The sequence below is a fragment of the Aotus nancymaae genome, unplaced genomic scaffold, assembly GCF_030222135.1.
Source record: "Aotus nancymaae isolate 86718 unplaced genomic scaffold, 86718_ANA_hifiasm-v0.15.2.pri h1tg000016l, whole genome shotgun sequence".
Taxonomy (NCBI): domain Eukaryota; kingdom Metazoa; phylum Chordata; class Mammalia; order Primates; family Aotidae; genus Aotus; species Aotus nancymaae.
This window is the reverse complement of record NW_026988428.1, coordinates 5,195,968-5,222,541: the sequence shown is the minus strand read 5'-3', so window position 1 is coordinate 5,222,541 and position 26,574 is coordinate 5,195,968. Positions and strand designations below refer to the sequence as shown.

At 40.9% G+C, this 26,574-nt stretch overlaps 1 protein-coding gene across 9 annotated transcripts in view; it reads right to left on the bottom strand.

The window, feature by feature from the left end:
- The window catches only part of USP44 (ubiquitin specific peptidase 44), a 30,522-nt gene extending 5,282 nt beyond the window's left edge, over nt 1-25,240 (bottom strand). The window contains exons 1-5 of one of the 9 annotated variants that reach the window (XM_064376864.1): nt 20,646-20,800; nt 19,564-19,992; nt 8,125-9,622; nt 3,795-3,990; nt 483-591 (exon numbers count right to left, since the gene is read on the bottom strand). In XM_064376864.1, the coding sequence (XP_064232934.1) occupies nt 483-591; nt 3,795-3,990; nt 8,125-9,552 (1,733 nt within the window). In that variant the 5' untranslated portion in view covers nt 9,553-9,622; nt 19,564-19,992; nt 20,646-20,800. Of the gene's footprint in view, nt 1-482; nt 592-3,794; nt 3,991-8,124; nt 9,623-9,762; nt 9,862-10,757; nt 11,650-15,275; nt 15,491-19,563; nt 20,539-20,645; nt 20,801-24,773; nt 24,844-25,031; nt 25,097-25,219 lie in introns of those variants that run through there. The other 8 variants (XM_064376871.1, XM_064376863.1, XM_064376866.1 and 5 more) reach the window with 8 other exon arrangements.
- Nucleotides 25,241-26,574: the final 1,334 nt, after the last annotated feature.

Sequence of the window (26,574 nt, the reverse complement as noted above, 5' to 3'; positions counted from 1 at the left end):
GCAATTTTCCGGCCTTAGCGTCCCAAATAGCTAGGATTACAAATATGCACCACCATGCTTAGCTGCATTTTAGTATTTTTAGTAAAGACGGTGTTTCACCATGTTGGCCAGGCTGGTCTCGAACTCCTGACCTCAGGTGATCCGCCTGCCTTGGCCTCCCAAAGTGCTGGGATTATAGGCATGAGCTACTGCACCCGGCCAGCAGTTTGGGAGGCCAAGCAGTTTGGGTGGACTGCTTGAGCATAGGAGTTTGAGACCCAGCCTGGGCAACATGGTGAAACCCCATCTCCACCCTGGGTAACAGAGTGAGACTCCATCTCTAAATAAATAAATAAGTAAATGTAAGTCATTTACTAGCCAAGCATATGGTACTAAAAGTTAATTCATTGGCCAGAAAGGTGATTACAGTAGGAGGAGCATTCTTTAAGTTTTGAAGCATAAGCACAAGGAATAATCACTTTGCAACTGGTGTTAATACAGACCTGAATCGTTTGAGGTGCAGCCTGAGAACCTGAGGTAGGTGGCATATCATGAGCTGTTTCTGGGCTTCTGTGAGTACAACTGGTTTGGAGGAAAACCTTCTACGCTTTGCTGTAACATCAAAGAACAAAAATCAAATTTAATTTAAAGATGCAGGGAAAAGCTGAGTAAATCTTCATTTTAATTAAGTCAGAAAGGAGAAATACCTACTGTTTTCCAGGCATTATACTGTGCTAGAGATACAGACATAAGCTTTGCCCTCAAGAAACTCATGATCAGCAATTAAACAAAAAACTTAAGAGCTAGTCAAGTTAGCTAGATCTGTAAACAAGCACATCATTTAATAATAATCTTGCATATAATGTAATAGAAGAAAGTATACTGCTTTATTTATTTATTTAGAGACAGAGTCTTGCTCTGTTGCCCAGGCTGGAGTGCATGATCTCAGCTCACCACAAATTCCGCCTCCCAAGTTCAGGCAATTCTCCTGTCTCGGCCTCAGGACTACAGGCATGCACCACCATGCCTGGCTAATTTTTGTAATTTTAGTGGAGACGGGGGTTTCACTATGTTGGCCAGGCTGGTCTCGAACTCCTGACCTTGCGATCTGCCGCCTTGGCCTCCAAAGTGCTGGGATTACAGGCGTGAACCACCACGTCCAGCCATAATATTTTTAAATGGAACTGGCTATACCAATTAATAGGAAATGTTAAAACATTCCCTAAACATTTTAATATACATTTCCCAAACTCTTAATTTAAATGTTTGTGGTCAAAAGATTTAAAAAAGAAATAAGAAAAAAAAAAATGTGTGGTCAGTTCATTTTCTGAGGCTAGTCAGGACCCCAGAGGAAGGTCCTGACTGCCTAGAACACCCTTCCACTTTTCCTGGGGACCACCCCAGCTCTGGCCAATGGCCTAGGAAAGCAGGCCTTCACCAGCTCTGTATCTGAGGCCTCCCTCACTCAAGCATTTTGCTTTTGCTCTTTTTGCACCAGATCTTAGACAGCTGGAACTCAGGATTCTTCTTGTCCCTTCTGCTTCTCTAGAGGTCCACCTATGGACTGTCCTGCAGGTGGGCCATTGGCTACAGTTTGTTCTTGATGTCCAGGAGCTATCCTTCAACTTGTACACCAGCTCCGACTCCAGCCATGGCAGCAGCTGCTTCTCATGTGGGAAGTAGGCTCAGTCCACCATGAAGCTGAGCTCTAAGCCACCTTCACTGGCCATCAGCAGTCTTTCCTCCAGGTGTCTAACCCTGTAATCCAGGTATCTGGCTGCTGCTAAAGCTCCTGGAACTGCCTCTGGATTGTCTCCCAGTACATCTGGTCGAATTGTAGCCAGATAGGGGATGTCAACTCCCCGGTGTATAATTGTAAACGTTTGCCTTGCTGTGTTAAAGCAGCTTTTTTAGGCCTGTATTTGGTAGCCTTAGTAAACACATAGAAATTTGCTATAAAACCATATTCTGCATTCATAACATTACCCCCAAATTTGGTGATGAAAGCATTTAGGACTCTTCACATTTATATCCAAGAAAAAATAATACTTTATCATAAAAGCTTTGACAAAGGTTTATTTAAAAAAAAACATAAATTTTATGAGCTCACGTTAGACAGCACTCAGAAAAAAGTGTTGTTAAAGTTATTCTAGGAAACCATCAATTGATATAACATTTCTTCAATGTGGGAATATCCTGTTTTTTTTTTACATTACCTTAAAAGTTTACTCTCTAAAGCCCTAGAATCTATTTCTGAGATAAGGAAATTAGGGAGAATACATATATATATATAAATACACACACACACACACACACACACACAGTATAGTATAAACTAGTATAAACTATAGTATAGCTTCTATATAGTATACTATACTACATAAGATGCTATGTAAGTAGATCTTACTCTTTTCTTTAATTTCAATAGGTTTTTGGTGAACAGGTGGTATTTGGTTACATGAGTAAGTTCTTTAGTGATAATTTCTGAGATTTTGGTGCGCCCATCACCCAAGCAATGTACACTGTAGTCAATGTGTGATGTTTTATCCTTCATTCCCCTTCTACTCTCTCCCCTGAGTCTCTAAAGTCCACTGGATCATTTTTTTTTTTTTTTTTGAGATGGAGTCTTTCTCTGTCGCCCAGACTAGAGTGCAGTGGCACAATCTCAGCTCACTGAAACCTCTACCTCTTGTGTTCAAGCACTTCTCCTGCCTCAACCTCTTGAGTAGCTGGGATTACAGGCATGCGCCACCACACTCAGGTAATTTTTGTATTGTTAGTAGAGACAGGGTTTCACTATGTTGGCCAGGATGGTCTTGAACCCCTAACCTTGTGATCTGCCTATGCTGGCCTCCCAAAGTACTGGGATTACAGGCATGAACCACTGTGCCAGGCCCACACTAGATCATTCTTATGCCTTTGCATCCTCACAGCTAACTCCTGCTATGTATACATCGAAAGAGGAGATAAAGACACATCAGATTTTTTGTTTTTTTTTGAGACAGAGTCTTGTTCTGTCACTGAGGCTGGAGTGCAGTGGCACCATCTCAGCTCACTGCAACCTCTGCCTCCTGGGTTCAAGCAATTCTCCTGCCTCAGCCTCCCAAAGTGTTAGGATTACAGGTGTGAGCCACTGTGCCTGGCCAGCACTGCAGATCTGATGTGGTTTTACACACTGTTACCTTGGAGGAAGATGCTTCTCTTAAGTGGCTGTTTTGCCCCCAGCGTCAGGTTCCTGTGCTCTCTTCTATTAGAGCAGTTATCATAGTGGATCCCGTCTATCTGCTTCCTCCACTAGAAATGTGAGCACCTTGAAAGTATCTTACCTCTATCTGTAGACACTGGGAATAACTAACACAGAAGAGACAGTGTATAGTTTTGGATAAATCTTTGTTTTGGTGAAGCAGTCCAGCATATATTATTTCCTATTTTATGTATATAGACACACACACATTTATCTACATATCATTTTGATATATAGCAAAAAAAAGCTCATAGAGCAAATGTTTCATTCACCCTACATGACATGCTTTCATTATTCCTCTTTGCTACTTCATTTTGCTCTACATATCACATTTAAACTTCTTATGATCTTCTCCCTCCAAAATTGTCTACAGGATCAGAAACAATTTCAATTCCATCAATATGGCAAAACAAATGCATAGTTCATAAATGCCAATTATAAAGTGAAAATCTATTTATTTCAATGAACTAAAGTTCATTTTCATAACTGCTAAAGAATTTCAGCTTCCTCTCATCTGCATTTCTCTTTATTATTCCTAGGAGAGCACAGAGAACACACCGTCTTTACTCACAGTTACACTGGTCACATACGTAGATTTTTCCTTCTAAAGCTTCAGTTTCTGTAAATTTGGCCAACATTTCAGTAACCAGACATGGCTGGGAAGGAGTATCTTTTCCACTGCATTGATATCGTTCTGGAAACTCCAATGACAAGTCCCAGAAAGGTTCTATGGTATTTGATTTGTTGTCACATGCAAGACATGTAACCTGCAAATAAGAATATTCGTTCCTAAGATTATAGTCTTTCCATCAAAACATTAACTCTTTTCACTAGAGGTCACTGCCAGTAAATAAATTTTTTTCATGAAAATACACCATTAGAATTCTGAATAATCTGCTTTACATTTTTGTCAGGAAATCTTTCATTATAATTTTTCCTTCCAAAAGATTCTTATTAGTCCCATCATGAATTAGGTGCTTTAACTACTGGGCATTCAAAAAGCTCTAAGGGCATTTCATTTAGGTAAAAATCCAAATTGTAGACACATTGAATAGAAACGTATTATGTATATGTATATATAGATATATACATATGATGTTTATTCATATGCATTAAATTTAATGTATTTATGTCATTAGTCTTGAGGTTCCTCACTGTTTCTCCTTCATCTTTTTTTTTCTGAGGTGGAGTCTTGCTCTGTCCCCTGTACTAGGGTGCAATGGCACAATCTCGGGTCACTGCAACCTCTGCCTCCTAGGTTCAAGTGATTCTCCTGCCTCAGCCTCCTGAGTAGCTGGACTACAGGTACCAGCTACCATACCCAGCTAATTTTTCTTTCTTTCTTTTTTTTTTTTTGAGACGGAGTTTCGCTCTTGTTACCCAGGCTGGAGTGCAACGGCGCGATCTCGGTTCACCGCAACCTCCGCCTCCTGGGTTCAGGCAATTCTCCTGCCTCAGCCTCCTGAGTAGCTGGGATTACAGGCACGCGCCACCGTGCCCAGCTAATTTTTTGTATTTTTAGTAGAGACGGGGTTTCACCATGTTGACCAGGATGGTCTCGAATTCCTGACTTTCGGTCATCCGCCCACCTCAGCCTCCCAAAGTGCTAGGATTACAGGTATGAGCCACCGCGCCCGGCCTCCCCTTCATCTTTTGCTGATTTTTTCCCCCTAACTCCGAATCCTATAACCTCTTAGCCCAATCCAATCTTAACTATATTAGAAGTAAAATACTATCTTTTCTTTTCTTTTTATTTATTTATTTTTTGAGAGGGAGCTTCACTTTGTCGCCCAGGCTGGAGTGCAGTGGCGTGATCTTGGCTCACTTCGACCTCCGGCCCCTTAGGTTCAAGCAATTCTCCTGCCTCAGGCTCCCCAGTAGGTAGGATTATAGATGCCTGCCACCACACCTGGCTAATTTTTTTGTATTTTTAGTAGAGACAGGGTTTCACCATGTTAGCCAGGCTGGTCTCGAACTCCTGACTTCAGGTGATCCATCCGCCTTGGCTTCCCAAAGTGCCGGGATTACAGGTGTGAGCCACTATGCCCAGCAATACTGTCTTTTCATTACACAGTTAGGCCCTGACAATTGATCATTTCAAAAGACATGATATATGACATAAATAATGATGTTATAGTCTTAACATCACATTAAAATCCCCTTCCTAACACAGAAAACGAAAAACGAGCTGTTCTAACAACTTATATAGGCAACATAGCTACTGGAAAGGACCTGAATAGTAACTTCAGTGAGACATTCAACAGGATTTAATGCCAACAAACACTGCACATAATTGAAGACAGACTCCATGAACTAGCAAGTCACACATGATATGAAATATTATAAAGAACCTCTTTCATACAAGCTATAGTCCTGGCATAGGCAATGAAATAAAGAAGCCAGTTCTAATACAGATTTTAGATTTAACAAATTGACACAAAGAACACTCCTGGCATTTATAGTCTAGGGACTCAGTAGTGCCAGGGCCTGACATTGTGAGAATTTTCTTGAGTTAAATAAAAAAAGACAAAAGAAAAAACACACGAAAAGGCATCCCAGGCTGGGTGTAGTGGCTCATGCCTGTAATCTCAGCACTTGAGAGGCCAAAGCAGAGGACTGCTTGAGCCCAGGAGTTTGAGACCAGCCAGGGCAACACAGTGAGACCTCGTCTCCATAAAAAAATAAAAGGAAAACACATTCCAGCAACCAACTGTCTTAAATCTCCTGAGAACCAGTTCCCTAAGAGTGTATTAAAGAAAGAAAAGCAAAAAACTGGTATAATAATTTGTATTAATTTCAAAATTCATTTATAAAGCACATAGCCACTCTCATATTACTGGAAATAGATTTAAAAAAGAAAAAAGAAAAACAGTTTCCAGAAAGAACTTTGTCACCAAGTAACAGAAGTCTTATTCTGACAAAGTCAGCGTCCAGGACTCTGTCATAAGGAAATTGGAAAAATCAATTGATGACATCATAAAAATGGAAAAAATTAAAAACAGTCAACAATAGGGGAATGTTTAAGTTATGGTATAAACATGATGTTAAACAACAGAAATATACAAAAAAAAAGAAAAAATGAACATTGAAATGTTTTGAAAAGAATGATGAAATATTTTTAATGACAGGAAAATCATCACAACATTAAATGGGAAAAGCAGGTAAGTGCAATGTGACCAATTATGGGATAATATGTATATATGTGCAGGAGAAAAAGAGACTAGAAGAAAATATACCAAAATATTAATAGTTTTACCCATGGATTGTGCGGTTACAGGATTAGAGAATGATTTTTCGCTTTTTCTACATAGATTTCTTATATAGGTTTCCTGCAACTATATATTGCACTCTATAATAGTGTATTTAAAAATTTTTGCATAAAAAGGAAATGATGGAGAAAGATGGAGAAGTAAAATTGCATGTAATACAAGTTCGGCTCTTATTTGCTAACTGACACAGAGTAAAGTCTTTGCATTTTTGAAACACTGAAAAATAAACTTCATACATATTCCTTAAGGAGAAATACATCTGAAATACTTAAACAACATTCTAGGAAAGTATGCTATAAAAACAAAAGATGACCTTATTACACTGAAAGTTGAACTGAAGCCGGATGTGGTGGCATGGTGGCTCATGAGGTCAGGAGTTCAAGACTAGCTTGAACAAGATGGTGAAACCCCATCTCTACTAAAAATACAAAAATTAGCTAGGTGGAGTGGTGGGTGTCTGTAATTTCAGCTACTTGAGAGGCTGAGGCAGGAGAATTGCTTGAGCTGGAATGTGGAGGTAGCAGTGAGCCAAGATCCCACCACTGCACCCCCAGATTGAGAGATAGAGCAAGACTCTGTCTCAAAAAAAAAAGTTGAACTGAAAAACAGAGGCAGGTGTGCAGGGGGAAGGAAATAACCTATAAAAAATTTTGTTTAAATCTGTGTGTTATGGGAAAGTTGAGGGCCTTCTGTCTATTAATAGTTCATCAATAAGTCCACTGAGTATACAGAACCTTTACATAGACGATTGTAGTTTTGTAGTCTACCTTTTCATGACAAAGGAAACTTTTGAACAGTAATTAAAATAAAGGAAAATCATTTAAGATTATTCTAGATGAAATTACAATTATTTACTTTAAAATTTCCCTACCTACTTGTTAAAGCTCTCAGACCATGACGCTTTGGTTTTATAGGAAGTCCTCCAGGGCTACTCCTTGGTACCTGAAAGTGTGCACCATTTTCTTTCTTTCTTTTTTTTTTTTTTGAGATGGAGACTTGCTTTGTCATCCAGGCTGGAGTGTGGTGGCGTGATCTTGGCTCACTGCAAACCTCCACCTCCTGGGTTCAAGCAATTCTGACTTAGCCTCACAAGTAGCTGAGATTATAGGCATCTGCCACCACACTCAGCTAATTTTTGTATTTTTAGTAGAGATGGGGTTTCACTATGTTGGTCAGACTGGTCTTGAACTCCTGACCGCAGGTGATCCACCCACCTTGACCTCTCAAAGTGCTGGGATTATAGGCATGAGCCACCGTGCCCAGCAATGTGCACTATTTTCATCCCCAGTATAGCAGTATTTTCAAATCTGTTCCTTCTGGGATTAAACCCTCCTCTTCTCAATCCCTCAGACAATGAATGTAATATTGGTAACCTAGAGAGCTCCGTTTCCTGATTTCTCCCTCCCTCCAAAAGCTTTTGATACCATGGATGTAAAACTACTTCCAATGATTCATAAAAGAAGGAATTGTAAATGTGTGAGCTGATTTCTTTACACATATTTATAAAAACAATCTATTTTGACCTGAAAATGGTACCACCTCAACACACTAGATGTACATAGAATATGCCCTTTTATAGGCTTCACTCTATAAACTCCCCATGATAAAAATAAGATTAAAAAAAATCCATACCTGACTAAGAAGTTGTCCATGAAAAATATTATTTACAACATTCAGAACTTGTTTGATAAGTTTCCTTTGAGAAGTGGGGATAAGAGCCGGTAAACTGGTACCAGTTGTCTCTAATTCATGTTGTATTTTATCTAAAAGTTCACAAAGAAATTCCTGAGCATCTTGTTGGGCATAACCCCGAAAGGCAGGAATGAGTCTCCACACCGAGTGTAGCATAGCAAATGGTGAGACCAAGGCCCACTTTCCAGACCACATGACTTGGAACAAAGTATGCAATTCATGACAAAGAGAAATGTACTGTGAAGTTGGCTCCCTTGGCTGAATAAGTTCCATCTTTCTACCTTTTGATGCTCCACCACTGAGTCCTGATGACAAACTTGAATGTCTGGAGCGAACAAAACCTGTATCTTTTTCTTGACATTCATTCATTTGATATACTACTGTATCAGTGACTGGTGGATGCTTATAAGATCTTGTCTTCTCACTAGCAGTCACAGCCAGCCATTGGTTCAGATCAAGCTTTAAAAAACATTGCCGAAAAATAAGTAAATGACTCAACACCTGAAGAACAGAATTCATATAGCAAGTGTTTCCCAAATTTCTCAATCCTGTTACACCAGGAGTTACTATTGGCCTTCGTTTAACTGAAGAGTCACTGACTTCTTTAGATCTTTCATCTTCTGAGGTAGAGACTACTTTATCTTTTGCTGGTGATGCTGGAGTCTGTGCTGACCCCTCAAGGGGAACTATTTCTATTATGGTTGACTGAGCAAGCCCCTGTAAACGTAAACTCTTTCTTGGAGGCATACTTTCCAATTCTGCTTTAACTTGATACTCTAATTCTTGCTGTCTTTTCTTTACTTCTCTTTTTACGACTATTTTTTCCTGAAATTGTTCTTCTTGCCTTTTTCTTCCAATGGGTGATTGTTCAAACCATGTTCGAAAGATTTTACCCATTAGGATCCTTCTCCTGTGCCAAAGAGCAGCATACATTTGATCTTCATTTTGAAGCAGAGATTGGGCATCATCATGTAAGAAATAAGAATCATCACCTGTACCCATGGACCGTAAAACCCTCCCACTGTGAGTTGTGCAGTGATAATTTTGACTTTTGATTGCACTTAATGTAATTCGCAGTAACTTCAGGTCTCCAGTTGTATTATCATTAAAAACATAATCATCACAAAGGTAACAAAAAACATACATCTCATTCACCTCCAGTGCAACAGGATGACTGCTTTCTTGAAAGTGCTTGAGTGCATGCTCTTCAATATATCTTCCGCAGGCAACATGGGAGCAGCTGAGGCAAGCCCAAATGGACTCGGTTGTGTTGCAGTCCACGCAGTGCCATTTCTGAGGGTCGAGGATGGAGTGGTCTTGAGCAAGCTGCAACTGCCCAACATGTTTGCACTTATCCATTGTTAGCATTTATTTAGCCGAGCTGAGAAACACATAATCCAAACAAGTCTGTATTCACCACATTTGAAGCATCTGAAAACTAAACAGAACAATGTCAAGTGTTACTAAAAACAAGATGCAAATATTTTTCATGAGGTGTTTTCTCAAGTATAATAAAGATTTGTATCCTCTGTTCCCGATTTCTAGGCTGCTTATCATAACACCATTGGCAGTTCTTACCTTTCCCTTGCTCTAGATGTCCCTAATCTCACATCCACCTTGCTCTGAAAGCATAGACATTTCACTTTCTGTTTTAATTTTTAATTTAATTTAATTTTATTTGAGATGGAGTCTCGCTCTATTGCCCAGACTGGAGTGCAATGCAAGATCTTGGCTCATTGCAACCTCCGCCTCCTAGGTTCAAGCGATTCTCCTGCCTCAGCTTCCTGAGTAGCTGAGATTATAGGCGCCCACCACCACGCTCAGCTACTTTTTCTGTAGTTTTAGTAGAGATGGGGTTTAGCCATGTTGGTCAGGCTGGTCTTGAACTCCTGACCTTGTGATCCGCCAGCCTTGGCTTCCCAAAGTGCTGGGATTACAGGCGTGAACCACTGCCCCAGGCTGACGTTTCACTTTCTCTGAGTCTCCTTTAACAACTTTTGTTTTTAATTTTCTGCCACCATCTAGTGGTGAAAAATGGGTAGTAATCACTTTCCACTGGAATAGCTTAGGATCTATCCTTTTTACCCAGTAGTCTGAGGGCAATTTCCAAAACTACATTTTTTTTCTTTTTTTTTTTTTTGAGACAAAGTCTTGCTCTGTCGCCCAGGCTGGAGTGCAGTGGCACCATCTCAACTTACTGCAACCTCTGCCTCCCTGGCTCACATCATTGTTGTGCCTCAGCTTCCCAAGTGGCCGGGATTACAGGCGTGTGCCACCATACTTGGCTAATTTGTTTTTTGTATTTTTAGTAGAGACAGGGTTTTGCCATGTTGCCCTGGCTGGTCTCAAACTACTGGGCTTGGGTCATCCACCTGCCTCAGCCTCCCAAAGTGCTGGGATTACAGGCATGAGCCACTGCTCCCAACCCTTTTTCTTAGAGACTGGGGTTGTCAAGACCCAGATATATCTCACTAATATTTATAAACATTCTGAACCCCATGCTGAGTTAATAAAGCATAATCAAAGATGAAACAGTGAGTCTTAAGGCAGAAAAATGTAGATTTGAATTCTACCTTTGCCACACTGTTAAATGTATGGTTTTGAGCAAAGCTTTTAACTTCTCTAAACCATCTGTAAAAGAGAGAAAATCATACCAATTTCAATTGAACTGTTGAAGAATTGAGACACAATATTTATCTGACACATGGTAAATGCTCAATAAATGGTAGTTTTAACTGTAGCTATAGTGAACAAATCTTAATACCCTATTCAAATAAATCATATTAGATGTTCTATTTAATTACCATTAAACTTGTTTTTTTTCCATTTAGTCAATCAATAATTATCTTTCATTCATGGCTCTATACCATACTCTGAGACTGAACAGACATGATTGTTGGCTTTAGGGAAAGAGAAAGACAGAAGTGGAGAATGTGCTTTTGTATTTGAATATTCTCAGGAACGTACAAAATGAAATGAAGAGAAAAAAAGGAAGAATATGAAGTGGGTAGCAGTAAGCTTTTATTACATTCTGGCAGGCCTAAACCTATCTGAAATTATAAGCTCATTTAAAAAAAGCTTATGTGATTTTTTGACCCAGAAATTGTTCCTTTATCAAAGTCAGGAACACTTCTGCTGTAAGTTATTTACATGTAATCAACAGAAATCTTATTTAAAAAGTAGTGATTACAAAACACTTTTTTTCATTGGTTTAATACAAATTGAAGACAAATTTCAGGGTTTGAGTGGAGGCCTAGTTACAAAACACTAAAAACATCCTATGTATCATGACCAAGGCATTAAATTGTTAAGGGCAGTTGAAACTGTAAATTTCAATAGTACCTGCAAGTGCCACCTCTAGGGCCTTAGGAAAACTGCAAAAGCAGTTGGTTTTTGGCTCCTTCCTACCTCTTTTTGTAAAATCTAGTCATCGTTCCTTAATTTTTAGGTATCCCAACTCTCACATCTCCCTCCCCCACCTCTCCTCCCCCACCCCAACCTCTCTTTCTTTCTGACAGGGTCTTGCTCTTTCACCTAGGCTGGACTGCAGTGGTGCAATCTCAGATCACTGCAACCTCTACCGCCCAGGTTCAAGCGATTCTCCCATCTCAGCATCCTGGGTATATGAGACCACAGGTATGTGCCACCACACCCCACTAATTTTTATATTTTTAGTAGAGACAGAGTTTCGCCATGTTGCCCAGGCTGGTCTCGAACTCCTGGCCTCAAGCAATCCACCCGCCTAAGCCTCCTAAAGTGCTAGGATTACAGGCATGAGCCACCATGCCCGGCCCCCATCTTCACATGTTTCAAGTGCACATTTTAAATTTACTTTTCTCTCTCTCAAAATTTCCAGAGATTTAAAGTCTGGTTGAATATGGTATTTTATTAGAACACCTAGGATTTGATAATAGTTGCTAATGGCAAAATTGAGACATTAGTGATTAATATATTCCATTATCCCATATCTTTCTATACTGAGGCAAGAAACCTTGGAGTCATCCTTGACTCTCTCTAAATCAATCCTTCAAGAAAAATGGTTGGCTCCATCTTCAGAATAGATGGAGAATCTGACTCCTTAGTACCTCTACTGCCACCAATCTGATCCAAGCTACAATCAAGTCTTAGCTGGATTACTGCAGTAAGGCCCCACATGGCCTCTCCACTTCTGTCCTGACTGCCACCAAGTCTACTCTCAACACACAGTAGCACGGTCTGCATCTAGACCTAGACAACCACTTTAGGGAGCTCTTGCTGTGGCCCTCCTCCATTAACACATAGTCAGCAAGGCCAAGGGCATGTGGCCACCTGAGGTCTGCATACACCAGCAACTCCCCTTCTAGAACTACTCGCTGGTACCGGGGACTCAGAGAATTACTTTTCCCAATCATCCCCAAGCTTGCTTCTAGGGCCTATGGGCAACATAGAGCCACTGAAGAAATCTGTAGAGGAGAATGATATGATCAGATCTGTGGGTTACAGAGGGATCTGAATTACAAAGAGCTCTGGAGAAGGGACAGGTGATTAAGAGAGGCTAAGTGTCCAGAAATAATAACGCAATTAAAGCTGTAGCAGTTTTGAAGAAGGGGGCAGAGTAGAATTAGTGCTTAACAAACACTGGTTGAGAGAACTGATTCAATTCGGAGGTTAAAGGAAGAATCTAGGGCTCTGTATTACCTTTTATTCAGTTACACATGTTATTGGCAAATTATAGAAAATAATTATTAGTTCAACATCCTTACAGGCTCACGCCTGTAATCCCAGCACTTTGGGAGGCTGAGGTGGGCAGATCACGAGGTCAAGAGATTGAGACCATCCTGGCCAACATGGTGAAACCCCGTCTCCACTAAAAATACAAAACTTAGCTGGGCATGGTGGCACGCGCATGTAGTCCCAGCTACTTGGGAAGCTGAGGCAGGAGAATCTCTTGAACCTGGGAGGCGGAGGCTGCAGTGAGCCAAGATCACGCCACTGCACTCCTGCCAGGCAACAGAGCAAGACTCTGTCTCAAAACAAACAAACAAGAATATCCTTGCAGAGAATGCCAGCATTTACTCTCAAAAAAGATCATTTTGTTCCAAAATTTTAAACAGGTACAATGAGTTAACAACTTACACAACATTCAGAAAAGGCTCCATAGAAAAAACCCTGGTGTGAATATATACATTTATTCTGAGGTTATCTCTGGGTAATGGGACTGCAAATTACTGTGCTTTCTTTATTCATCCATACTTTCAAAATTGTAAAAATAATAAAATAAGTTTTAAATAAAAACAGCTCAGATAGTGTTATGTATGTGCTAAATTATACACGAGCCTCTTTACTCCTTTCTCTACTCTGCAAATACATTCCCTTGAATATAAAAAAAGTGCCCATTTCATTGAAGCTGTTGCTAAAAAAAATCTAGATGATAGCAAAGTACTTGGCCTTCAATAGGAAGTGGCATCTATAATTGAATACATGATTCTACTTGACACAAAACTGTGAAAAGGGTGAAATCTTGATTAGATGTCATCTATCTGAGAGACTAATTATGGTAGAAGAGAGGTATTACAGTAGAATGGTTAGAGAGCACCCCTGGAATCTAAATCCCCGAGTTTAACACTTGACAGGATTTACTATGTGACCACAATTATGTGTTACATACCTCAGTTTTCTTATCTGTAAAGTAACAGTGGTAATAATACCAATAGGGTTGTTGAGGGAATTAATTAGAACAATTTCTGCCCTTAATAATATGGCCCTCAGTACATCTTAGCTGCCAATTGTAACAAAGTAATAATAAATTATTATTATAAATGCTAGTTTCCTTCTAGTTGATCACTGTTAGCCAGAGGTTCCATCTTCTCAGTCAAATGTGTACTAAGCCCAACTAAGGTGCTAATAGATAATCAAGATGCTAGCTAAGGACTAAGGTCTGACCTCTCCCAGGGGTATTTGCATTTTAAAAGGGGGTCTCTTAAAGATAAAATCTTTTTACAAATAGAAATATGTGAAACCAGAATAGTGGAATGGCAGATCATGAGATTAATATTTTAGGGCAGGGGGCCCATTTATCCTATTTATGAAAGAAACCAGTAGCGGGTGGACAACAAAGCCAGGGGCAGGGTGGAAAGCAGGAGCTAAGAGCCAGGCCACTGTCACCAGAGATCTCCAGTTTGTGCTCCAGCCTGGAGCTGAAGCGCAGACAGTTACTAGGGTATCCCCAAAGGGGCCTCATCACGCAAAGATCTAAGATCTTGGAAAAAAGAAAGGAGGATGGGAGTATTTTCTTGACACTTCCTATTTTCCTCCACTGGGTTCAGAGCACCTCTTTTCATTTGCTAATCCACTGCTGTGAAGCTATGCATTAACTCTGGCACCAGCAGACTGGATATATAAATTTTGGCAATGTATTCATTTTAAAGAGGTATTACCTAAAAAAACGTTTTTATATCCCTGATGCGGATTCTGATAAAATATTACCTGTACCCGTATAATAGCACCATACAGATAGGATGCTTGGAATGAAATCTATAAGAATTAAAACTATCTGTGCTATCATTCTTATGCATTTAAAAAATGTTTCACACTTGAAATTCAAATTAGTAGCTATCAAATGGCTTTTTTTTTAAAAAAAACTTTTCATTTTTTCAGTGTGAATTGTCAATAAAATGGCTTTTTAAAAACCAAGTATACTATTTTCATTTTAAAGACAGATATACTTACAAATATTCTAAAAGCTTTTTATCATTCTTCAGTGCAAAAAGACAATAACAAATTTAATCTGTTCAAAGAAAGCCATTCAAGCTCTTAATATTTTTCATCTTTTCATACCTATGACTGCGCATGCATTTTAAAAGTTCCCGTCAGCAAATCTCTAAAGTTAAATAATTGTATTTGACTTATTGAAAGCTAATTTTATGTAGAATTAGTATATCATTAAAGCATTTATTAAACAAAAAGCAAAAAGGATTAGAAGAGAAATAAAACAGATGATCTTATAAGGGATTTGTAATCAATGGTTTATATCAAACTCCAAAATCAAATAAGATCATAGGTAATATATTTAACTTGTAACAGTGCAACAGTACAAAACTGCTTATATTCACCACAGTGAGGGCTCTCTGAAATGAATTTTTTTCTTTTCCTTTTTTTTTTGAGATGGAGTTTTGCTCTTGTTGCCCAGGCTGGGATCACTGCAACCTCCACCTCCAGGGTATAAAAGCGATTCTCCTGTCTCAGCCTCCCGAGTAGCTAGGATCACAGGCATGCACTACCATGCCTGGCCTTTTTCTTTTTTTTTTTTTTCAGAGGCAGGGTTTCTTTATGTTGGTCAGGCTGGTCTCAAATGCCTGACCTTAGGTGATCCACCCACCTTGGCCTCCCAAAGTGCTGGGATTACAGGTGTGAGCCACCATGCCCAGCCTTTTTTTTTTTTTTTTTTTTTTTTTGCATTTTTAGTAGAGATGAGGTTTCACCCTGTTGGCCAAGCTGGTCTCGAAGTCCAGACCTCAGGTGATCTGCCTGCCTCGGCCTCCAAGAATGCTAGGATTACAGGTGTGAGCCACCATACCAGGCCCCAAAAATTAATTTCTATTTACTCAAATTATAGCCCTTTGTAACCTACAACCCAGGGTTTAGCATGTAGCATAATACCTTCCTGTTCTATTTTCATAGCTCTTCAAACCTCTTCTGATAATGAACTCATCCTACAGAGGTTCCAGCAGGGGTTTGATCATGAGTTCTACAGGGCTGACCACCCAGACTTTATCCTTAGCCCTAACCTTTCTGAGCCAGTCTCAGGCGCAACCCAAAGTCAGCTTACCTATACATCTTACCTTCTCAGAATTAGCTTTTCCTGTGATGGTATTTTCCTCTGACGGATACTATATTATCATTCTAGGACCTATGCTAAAAATCTTAAGGGTTTTCTTTACTCTTCCCTCCCATCTTTTCCACTCCTGTGTACTTAGGGTTATTGTTCCCTAAGTCTCTATGCTTTTCATTTCCACAGCCATCACTCTCATGGATTTTATTACATTGTTCCTGGAAAACAATAGTTTGGTAGCCTCAAAACTTGTCTCCCATCATCTGGACTCTCTCCTCCATACTATCCCACCAAATAACCTTCAAGTTTGCTTTGAGCCTTTAACTCCTTTTTAAATTATATATATAATTTTAACTTCCTTATTATGAAATCAAAACACTAATAAAAAAAAAAAAAGCAAAACACATTCATTACAGAAAAATTGGGAAAGAGAACAAAAACATTTCCCCCAATCTCACCATACAGAAGCAGTAGTTTAAAAAATTTGTTTTCGGCCGGGCGCAGTGGCTCACGCCTGTAATCCCAGCATTTTGAGAGGCTGAGGCGGGTGGATCACGAGGTCAAGAGATCGAGACCATCCTGGTCAACATGGTGAAACCCCGTCTCTACTAAAAATACAAAAAATTAGCTGGGCATGGTGGCGCGTGCCTGTAATCCCAGCTACTCAGGAGGCTGAGGCAGGAGAATTGCCTGAACCCAGGAGGCGGAGGTTGCGGTGAGCCGAGATCGTGCCATTGCACTCCTGCCTGGGCGACGAGAGCGAAACTCCGTGTCAAAAAAAAAAAAAAATTGTTTTATCTTTTTAAAATTGTAGTAAAATACACATAACAAAATGTAACTTAACCATTTTTAAGTGTACAGTGTAGTGGGGTTACATTTACTTTGTTGCACAACCATCCATTACCTAACTCCATCTTGCAAAACAATCTCTGTGCCTAATGGGCACAATATCAACCCATTCCCCGCTCCCCTCAGCTTGTGTGAGCCTTTAACGCTTATTACTTAAAATTCCCCAACAGGCTGGGTGTGGTGGCTCAACCCTGTAATCCCAGTACTTTGGAAGGCCGAGGCAGGTGAATCACCTGAGGTCAGGAGTTCGAGAGCAGCCTGACCAACATGGAGAAACCCCATCTCTACTAAAAACAAAAAACAAAATTAGCCGGAGGTGGTGGCACATGCCTGTAATCCCACCTACTTGGGAGGCTGAGGCAGGAGAATCACTTGAACCTGGGAGGCGGAGGTTGCGGTAAGCCGAGATTACGCCATTGCACTCCAGCCTGGACAACAAGAGTGAAACTCTGTTTCCAAAAAAAAAAACATATCCTCCATTGGTGCCCTGTAGTCCAATAATGCAGGGGCTTTTGAACTTTGAGACTGAAGAATTTTTACCTCACACCCCAGTAAATAGGTAACACACACACTCCGAAACAAAAACCTCACAAACAATCCTTAAAAGAATAATGTATTCTGGGCCGGGCATGGTGGCTCACGCCTGTAATCTCAGAACTTTGGGGGACCAAGACAGGTGGATCACTTGAGGTCAGGAGTTCAAGACCAGCCTGGCCAACATGGTGAAACCCCATCTGTACTAAAAACACAAGAAATTAGCCAGGCGTTAGTGATAGATGCCTGTAATCCCAGCTGCTTGGGAGGCTGAGGCAGAATTGCTTGAACCTGGGAGGCAGAGGTTTCAGTGAGCTGGGATCACACCACTGCACTCTAGCCTGGGCGACAGAGTGAAACTCTGATTAAAAAAAAAAAAAAAAAAAAAAAAGAAGAAGAATGAATTCTGGTTGGGCACAGTGGCTCATGCTCAGAATACAAACTCCCAGCACTTTGGGAGGCCAGGGTGGGCAGACTGCTTGAGAGCTCAGGAGTTCAAGACCAGCCTGGGCAACATGGATAAACAAAATATGCAAAAATTACCTGGCATATAGTTGTGTGTGCCTATAAGCCCAGCTACTCAGGAGGCTGAGGTGGGAGGATCACCTGAGCCTGGGGAGGTTGAGGCTACAGCGAGCCATGATGGTGCCACTGCACTGCAGCCTCGGCAACAGAGCAAGACCCTGTCTTCAAAAAACAAAAAAGAATAATGTATGCTGATATTTCCTGTTTCATTTTAAAAATGCTGATTGCAAGTAATTTCATATTAGCAGTTGTGTATCTATTTCAATAAAAACATATACATTTGTTAGTCTTGCTTTCACAATTCTCCACAGATTCTAACCTCTCTTCGCCTTATTACCCTTCTACCTGTCATGTGCATGCCAGCCAAATAGTCAGCCCCAGCTAATTTCCAGAACTCATCTTCATTCTCCAAGGTCCAACTCCTTCATAAAGTCTTTTTGGTTGAAAATAATATCTTCTCGGCTGGGCGCGGTGGCTAACGCCTGTAATCCCAGCACTTTGGTAGGCTGAGGCGGGTGGATCACTTGAGGTCAGGACTTTGAGACCGGCCTGACCAACATGGTGAAACCCCATCTCTACTAAAAATACAAAACCAGCCGGGCATGCATGGTGGTGCACACCTGTAATCCCAGCTACCTGGGAAACTGAGGCACGAGAATCACTTGCGAGGCAGAGATTGTAGTGAGCTGGGATCACGCCATTGCACTCCAGGCTGAGCAACAAGAGTGAAGCTTCATCTCAAATAATAATAATAATATCTTCTCCTCTAACTTTTTTTTTTTTTTTTTTTTTAACACAGGGTCTTACTCTGTCACCCAGGCTAGACGACAGTGGCGTGATCTTGGCTTACCGCAACCTCTGCTGTTGCAGGCTCAAGTGATCCTCCCACCTCAGTCTCCTAAGTAGCTGGGATTACTGGCGGATGCCACCATGTCTGGCTAACTCTTATATTTTTTGTAGAGATGGGATTTCACCATTTTGCCCAGGCTGGTCTCAAACCCCTGGCCTCAAGTGATCCTCCTGCCTTGGTCTTCCAAAATGCTAGGATTACAGAAATGAGCCACTATGCCCAGCCTTCTCTAATTTCTTAAAATACTTTGGATTGTGCCAACATTATGCCACTTGCCAAATGTGAATCCTTGTGTTATTTATGTGTGCACACATCCTTACTCTACCACCTAATTGTTGGGTAGGCTCCTTATGGTCAAGAAAAGACTATATCCCAAACGTCATCTTTTCACCTAAAACTTCTCTCAGGGCTTTAAGAAGACTGTATAGCTATATAGCCATATTGTTTCAGGCTACCAAACTCTTGGAGCAACCAATTAGCATTAACTGCAGGTCATTCTCTTTATGATATTTGAATCCAAGGTCGAAAACAGGCCAGGTGCAGTAGCTCATGCCCATAATCCCAGCACTTTGGGAGGCCAAGGTCGGTGGATCACCTGAGGAGTTTGAGATCAGCCTGGCCAACATGGTGAAAACCTGTCACTACTAAAAATACAAAAATTAGCTGGCCGTGGTGGTGGGCACCTGTAATCTCAGCTACTGGGAGGCTGAGGTGGGTGAATCACAAGGTCAGGAGTTCAAGACTAGCTTGACCAATATGGTGAAACCCCATCTCTACTAAAAATACATTAGTTGAGCATGGTGGCACATACCTATAATCCCAGCTACTCAGGAGGCTGAGGCAAGAGAATCGCTTGAACCTGGGAGGCGGAGGTTGCAGTGAGCTGAAATCGTGGCCCTCCACTCTGGCCTTGGTGAAAGAGCAAGACTCTGTCTCAAAAAACAAACAAACAAAAAAAAAACAAAAAAAGCAGAGGTTGAAAACAGTAAGTCCTGCTGGGCACGGTGGTTCACACCTGTAATCCCAGCACTTTGGGAGGCTGAGGTGGGTGGAGACCAGCCTGGCCAATATGGTGAAACCTTGTCTCTACTAAAAATAAAAAAATTAGCCAGGCATGGTGGTGCACGCCTGTAGTCCCAGCTACTCTGGAGGCTGAGGCAGGAGAGTTGAACTTGGGAGGCAGAAGCTTCAGTGAGCAGAAATCATGCCACTGTATTCCAGCCTGGGTGACAGAGAGACACTGCCAAAAAAAAGAAAGAAAGAAAGAAAAAAAACAGTAAGTCCCAAACTGGGCAACATAGCAAGATCTTGTCTCTAGTTTAAAAGAGGGATGTTTTTCCAGCAATATAGTGAGCTCTCATCACTATTAAAATAATTTTTAAAAATCCACATGTGGCAATACATGCCTATAGTCCCAGTTACTTGAAAGCTACAAGAATCACTGAAAAATCAGAAGGGTAGCTAAATTTTTTTACTTCAAAAATGAACATTCTACTGTAAATTTGTTATCTTTGACATAATAAACTTTTCAGCCAGCCACTCCCTTTCTACCTCAGTTTATTAAGACACATTGAAAGAAAGCATGGAAAGGGACTATACAGCTGTAGGCCCTGGAGGTTCTTACAAGAGGGTATCAGGTACCAAAGGTCAATGGCATGAATAATGTAATATAGATCTAATTGGTATAATTAGTAACTCAATTTTCCGATTCCTTCTTTAAAAAATGTTTTAATAAGGCCGGGTGCAATAGCTCACGCCTATAACCCCAGCACTTTGGGAGGCCGAGGCAGGCAGATCATCTGAGGTAGGGAGTTCAAGACCAGCCTGACCAACATGGAGAAACCCCGTCTCTACTAAAAATGCAAAAAATTAACTGGGTGTGGTGGCGCATACCTGTAATCCCAGCTACTCGGGAGGCTGAGGCAGGAGAATCGCTTGAACCTGGGAGGCGGAGGTTGCGGTGAGTGCCTGAGCAACAAGAACGAAACTCCATCTCAAAACACAAAAAACAAAAAAACCACAACAATTTATGTCAGGAAGTTACCATGAAGAATAAACATCAAAAAACAAACAAAACCAAAAAAAAAAAAAAAAAAAAAAAAAAACAGCCAAATTAAATTACTATTTAATAAAGTCACAGAATGAGGGAAATGGCTAAAATGCATTCCTAAAAAGAATTAATGTATACAGCTGTGTAGTGTGAGAAAATAAAGAAAAAAAGAATCTATATGTTAAAATCTGAATAGACACTGAGATAATATTTTCATTCACTATGAAGAAGCTTCCCCTCCATAGCTCATTCGTAGTCAAATAATCATCATACGATATTTACATTTTATATCTTAGTGTCTTACAATCAGAATTTTATAAATATTAAGCTATTTCTAAAATAGCCGCAATTTTATAAACATTAAGATTGTTTAAAGTCTTGAAAGACCACAAGCTAAATCTAAACTTCTTAACATGGCACATAAAAGCCTTTAAACTTTGGAACAATATATACTTTTCTACTCTCATATACTATGAACCACTTTTCAAACATCTTTTGTTAAGATGTTTTTAACAAATCTTACTGTGAATGTTTACTTTTTAAAACTCTTCATAATTGGGATACAAACTATTTTCATAAGAAATGGGCATGCATATTTTACACAAACACATATACATTCTACCTCTATTAAAGAAAGAAGAAATACAAGTACCACTGGGCATAAAATAGAATAAATTTTAAAATAAAAGTGTCACAGCAAGCATCTCATTAAAAAAAAAAAATCTTAAAATCTCCTAAAGGGAGAATATGTTGACTATTTTAATGAAGATAATTTCTGTAACAAAACATTTTTCTTTAAACAGTAACAAATAATCTAAACAGATCCCCTATAGGCTATTAAAAGTTGTATGATTTTTTATTTTCCATAATAAAAGATAGGAGGAAATGGTCGATAGAAAGTAGGCCTTAGGAATTACTAACCACCACAATGCATTTGAATAAAAATGTAAACAACTTTACCCATAGTTTGTAGTAATTAGGGTAAATCTTACCCACTCGTATAAGTAGTTTTCCATTTTCCATTTACTTCACGGAACCACCATAGTACTTTATCCTCTTAAGAAATGTTTGTAAAATGCCAAAGGTCAAGCATAGTGCTTGGTACACAGAAAGGGGTTCAATATTTTTGAATGAACAAATTACTCAACGAATGAACACAATGGGCTCTCAAACCCTCCCTACTCCCTCTTAGGTTTGCTATTATGTCCATTATGTGCTTTGGCACCTCTCCATGTCAATCATGATGTATTTCCTTTCCTTTATCCCTAGAAAGGCTCTGGTTATTCTTTCTTCCTTTAGAGATCTAGAATCTATAATTACCCTGATCTCGCTTGAAACTCATTAAACAATAAAGGACACTTTTCCCTTGGGCCTTCCTCATGTCTCTAACATGCCTCTCCTGAAGCAGAGATTGAATCTAGTTGAACACGTTGTAAGATAAAGCTCCTGAAAGCAATTTCTGCCTCCGGGTTATTTGAATTTCTCACCCCATCCTTACTTAACAAGTAATTTTGTTCCAAAACAGTTATCATCAGTGAGACATCAACATACTTACATGTCAATCTATTGCAGCTAACTTCATAACAATGGGAGAAACAGAAAAATACTAAGCATCCTATCGTGGGTCTCAAAAATTGAATTCAAATATTCTGTGTATAAAATGCCTAGACTCTGTCATTTCTAGGACATCTATGATCTAGCCTAATGAGTATATCGTTAGACTACAAAATAGCTTTTTTTTATGACGTGTAAAACTCCATTAAAAATGAATTCTTCCTAATAAAGTTTTCTATGGTGTCTAAAATTGCTGTGAATATCAGTTACACTTTTTACAATGATTTTTAGCCAGAAAGCCATTATTTGTAGAATCCTCATGTATTTCAGTTATTTGTCACCTATTTAGGCTGGGCCTAATAACAAAACTGTTCCCCATTACTGAATTCAGAGAATTATTCAGGCACATGATTTATTTCCTATCTTGATACTCCTGAGCCCATGCCCCAGCCTCTCGCTAATCTCCCTGGACCAGGCAACTCCATTAGAATCTGGCACCCACGTTTGTTCTGTCTTAACACTGCAGGAAGGACAGAAAACTTCAAAGCACTTTTTTTTTTCTTTTTTGGGCTACCAAGAAGCCAAACTTTTGTACTCTACCATTCAAAACCCCAATTCAACAAACTTTTACAGGGGTTTTCCCCCCATGTTAAGCAGTCAGGTACTAGAGATACACAAATAAAACACAGACTCTGCCTTCAAACAACCCAAAGAGCAGAAAATTCTCTTATGCAGAACCAAAACGCTGTAACAGTAAGATTCAAATGTGTAGAGGAGAAATTTGGTTGAGCGTATGACACTTTCTTTCTTTGTAGTACAGAAAAGATAAGTCTGTAGAAAAAGGAGAAAGACAACTAGGTAGAAAATTCATTTCAAATATCTAACCCAAATCTTCAACAGATTTTCCATTTTAAGTATTCCAAAAGGTGTATCATTGTATATTATACTAAATGTGGGTTCACTTATCACTTAAACTTTTTTGAGCTAAAAAATCTCAATTAACATTTGGGAAGAAAAAGAAGACTGATATACAAAGTAGTCAAAACATTTCAGCTTTCTAAACTGTATGCACTGGACTAATTTTTTGATATTAGAATATCTTCACATTTGAATTTGGATAGTCCACAGTGATAAATACTGGACTAAAAAATGTTACATCAAACATACGCAAAACTAATGGCTAGTACTAAAAACACTAGAATAAAGAGAGAAAACTTGCAAGTTCCAAAACGTTTAAAAGCTCTTTCAAATATCCCGAGATGCTGAATTAAGGACAAAACCTGATATGCTGAATTAAGGACAAAACGATTAGGGTTCCAAGAATACAAACTTTCATCTCTTTCAAGGCAACTGAATATTGAATCTCATTGAGATTATGAAATAAACATGCGCTTAACTCCTATTTGGCTTTCCGAACTTCACCACAGTGAACAGCCCGTTCTTTTTCCTTGTTTACAGCAAATGCTCGTTTTGAACACAACTCAAAATGGAATTCCAGGCCCCAAAAGTCACTTTCACCCCCACAGGCAGCTACTTAACAGATAATAAGGAATTCAAGTGCAGGACCTGAAGGTCTTATTTCCATGCTAATTTCACAATCCCCGTTTCTTTCCCAGATACAAAAATTAAGATTTAAAAGGTGGCGGGAGTGGGGGACTTGGGGGGTTGGTCTGAGGAAAAAAGTGAATTTCCCAACAATTCCTAAATGGTTTTGCTTCTAATATTAAAACAAAGAAATTATCCAGCTATCAGTAGAATTTAACAACAGCTGAAACTTGCATTTGAAACAATTACTATGTTTCACTTTCTTTCAACAGCTCAAACTTGCATATGAAACAATTACTATGTTTCACTTTCTTTTTTCCTGGGGGCAGGGGATGGTGTCTTACCTACTCTAAAAATTTAACATACTACCAGGTTCCCCTCCGCCCACACTGACAGGTTTCTTATCCCACATAATGAATTCAGTCACATGGCATTTCTTTCTCATGGAAGGCTATCGAGAATGGTTTTAGGAAGCGGATTTTCAAGCACTGGGATCTTAAGCTGCAGCAGGTGCCGGCAGCACTGGGACCGATCGATGGAGAGGAGGCAGGCAAGACGAGGGAAAGCGCATTCCTTCTAAACCAAGCGCCAGAACCACCCTCCCGAAGCGCCCCAGGGCTTAGAGCATCACCTCGCTGCAATCCCGGCGGCAGGGAGGATGCGGCTGGACCCGGGCAGTGCGTGCTCCACACATCGCCCAGCCCGCGCCAGCCCCGCGACGCTGGGGCCGGGGTCAGCGCGCAGCCCCTCCGCGCCCCCCAAGTCCTCGCCCGCGCCCCTTCTCCCCCAGCCCGCCCCTCCAGCCCGCTGCCCCATCTCCGGACACTCGTAAGGCGGCCGCCAGGACAGGGCCAGAGCGCCGCAGAACCCACCGAAACTTCCCAGGGGTGCCAATTCAAAAATCGCCGGACCCGCCGCCGCCGCCGCCGCCGCCGCGTGCCCCTCGGCTGGCTCCCCTCTGCGCGCCCGCAGCCCCCGTCTCCCCCTCCCTCAGGACCCCCCAGCGCCCCTCGCGGCGGGAACACGCCGCCAGGTGCCCACCGGCCCCGGGGGCCGCCGTCGCACGTCCGCTCCCGCAGGGGGCCCCACTCCGCCAATCGCCGCGGCCGCGCGCCCTCGAGCACACTCACCAGCCCGAGCTGGGGCGGCCATCTTGGCGCTCACCCCGGCCCCCAGTCCCCCGGTTCGGCGGCCGCGGAGACCCGGTCCGGCGGCTACGACAGCGGTGACGCGCGGCAGGCCCCGCCCCTCCCACAGCCCCTCCCCTCGCCGGCTCTGCGGGGACAGCAAGCGCTGCCTACCCGGGCGGGCTTCGCACCTGTGGTGGCCGTCGGGGCCGGGGAGGGTAAATCCAGTGTGCCCTGTGTGCCTGTGAGCCGCAGAATCATCCACGGACATCGTTAGTCCTTCCCCGAGTTTCTGTGATTTACACAGCGTCGAATTGTTTGGGAGAAACGCGTGCCACTTCCGTTATCTTTAAAGCCTTCCCCAATTCACTTGTATAGAAATTCTCACAGAAAACACTTCCTTCTTGAGATGACCCCTGGTGTAACTTTAGTGGCGATGACGGCTGTGAATTGGGCTTCCTTGCACATCAAAAAGGCGAGAGATGGTCCAGAACGGGAACAGGAAAGGCACTGCTATCCAGAACTGCCTAACCCGAAATTGCCCATTTAAATAATGAAGTAGATACCGAAAAGAAAGAATAAATAGATTAAGGAGGGGAAATCTTCCAGGCAAGTCAAGGCTGAGGTACCTGAAAGTTAATCCATTAATATTTATTGGATTCTTTGTGCTCAACTCTGAGCCAGATTGTTGTTTTTAACTGAACCTATACTCAATGATGCGCCAGTTCTATTTTGGCCACTCTGTGGAGTATTCTGAAAATGTAAAAACTCTCCAAGGAGAGCTTAAAAAGAAGACAAAGATGCAAAGTTAATACATCAATACAGTGCAAAATTTTGCAATATGTAAGACAAGCTATAAAATGGTTCCTATCTTTTCATCAACAATTTTATTATGAGTAGTATCTTTCAGTGGTATGAGCTGAATAAAGAAATGGGTGCTCAAAGGTATTCACAGCATATTATCCAAACACTGAAAAACTGAAGGCGGGGAGGAGTGGGGCAGGATTCTAACTAAAAGGAAATGACTAATTAAGATCTGACGTCGAGGCGGGGCGCGGTGGCTGACGCCTGTAATCCCAGCACTTTGGGAGGCGGAGGCGGGTGGATCGCCTGAGGTCACGAGTTTGAGACCAGCCTGGCCAACATAATGCAACCCGGTCTCTACTAAAAATCTGAAACATTAGCTGGGCGTGGTGGGGGGAGTCTGTAATTCCAGCTCCTCGGGAGGCTGAGGCAGGAGAATCGCTTGAACCCAGGAGGCAGAGGTTGCAGTAAGCCGAGATGGCGCCATTGCACTCCAGCCTGGGCAATAAGAGCGAAACTCCATTTAAAAAAAAAAAAAAAAAAAAATCTGACATAGTAACACAGGAAGTTCTTATATTAACAAAATAGATAACAAAATAGCAAAGATCTGACATAGTAACACAGGAAGTTCTTATGTTAACAAAATAGATAACAAAACAGCAAGTGTCTAATCAATTCATATTTGAAAAAATACCAAATATGTACATGAAGGTTACAACTGCTTAAAATGTAGTCATGCAAA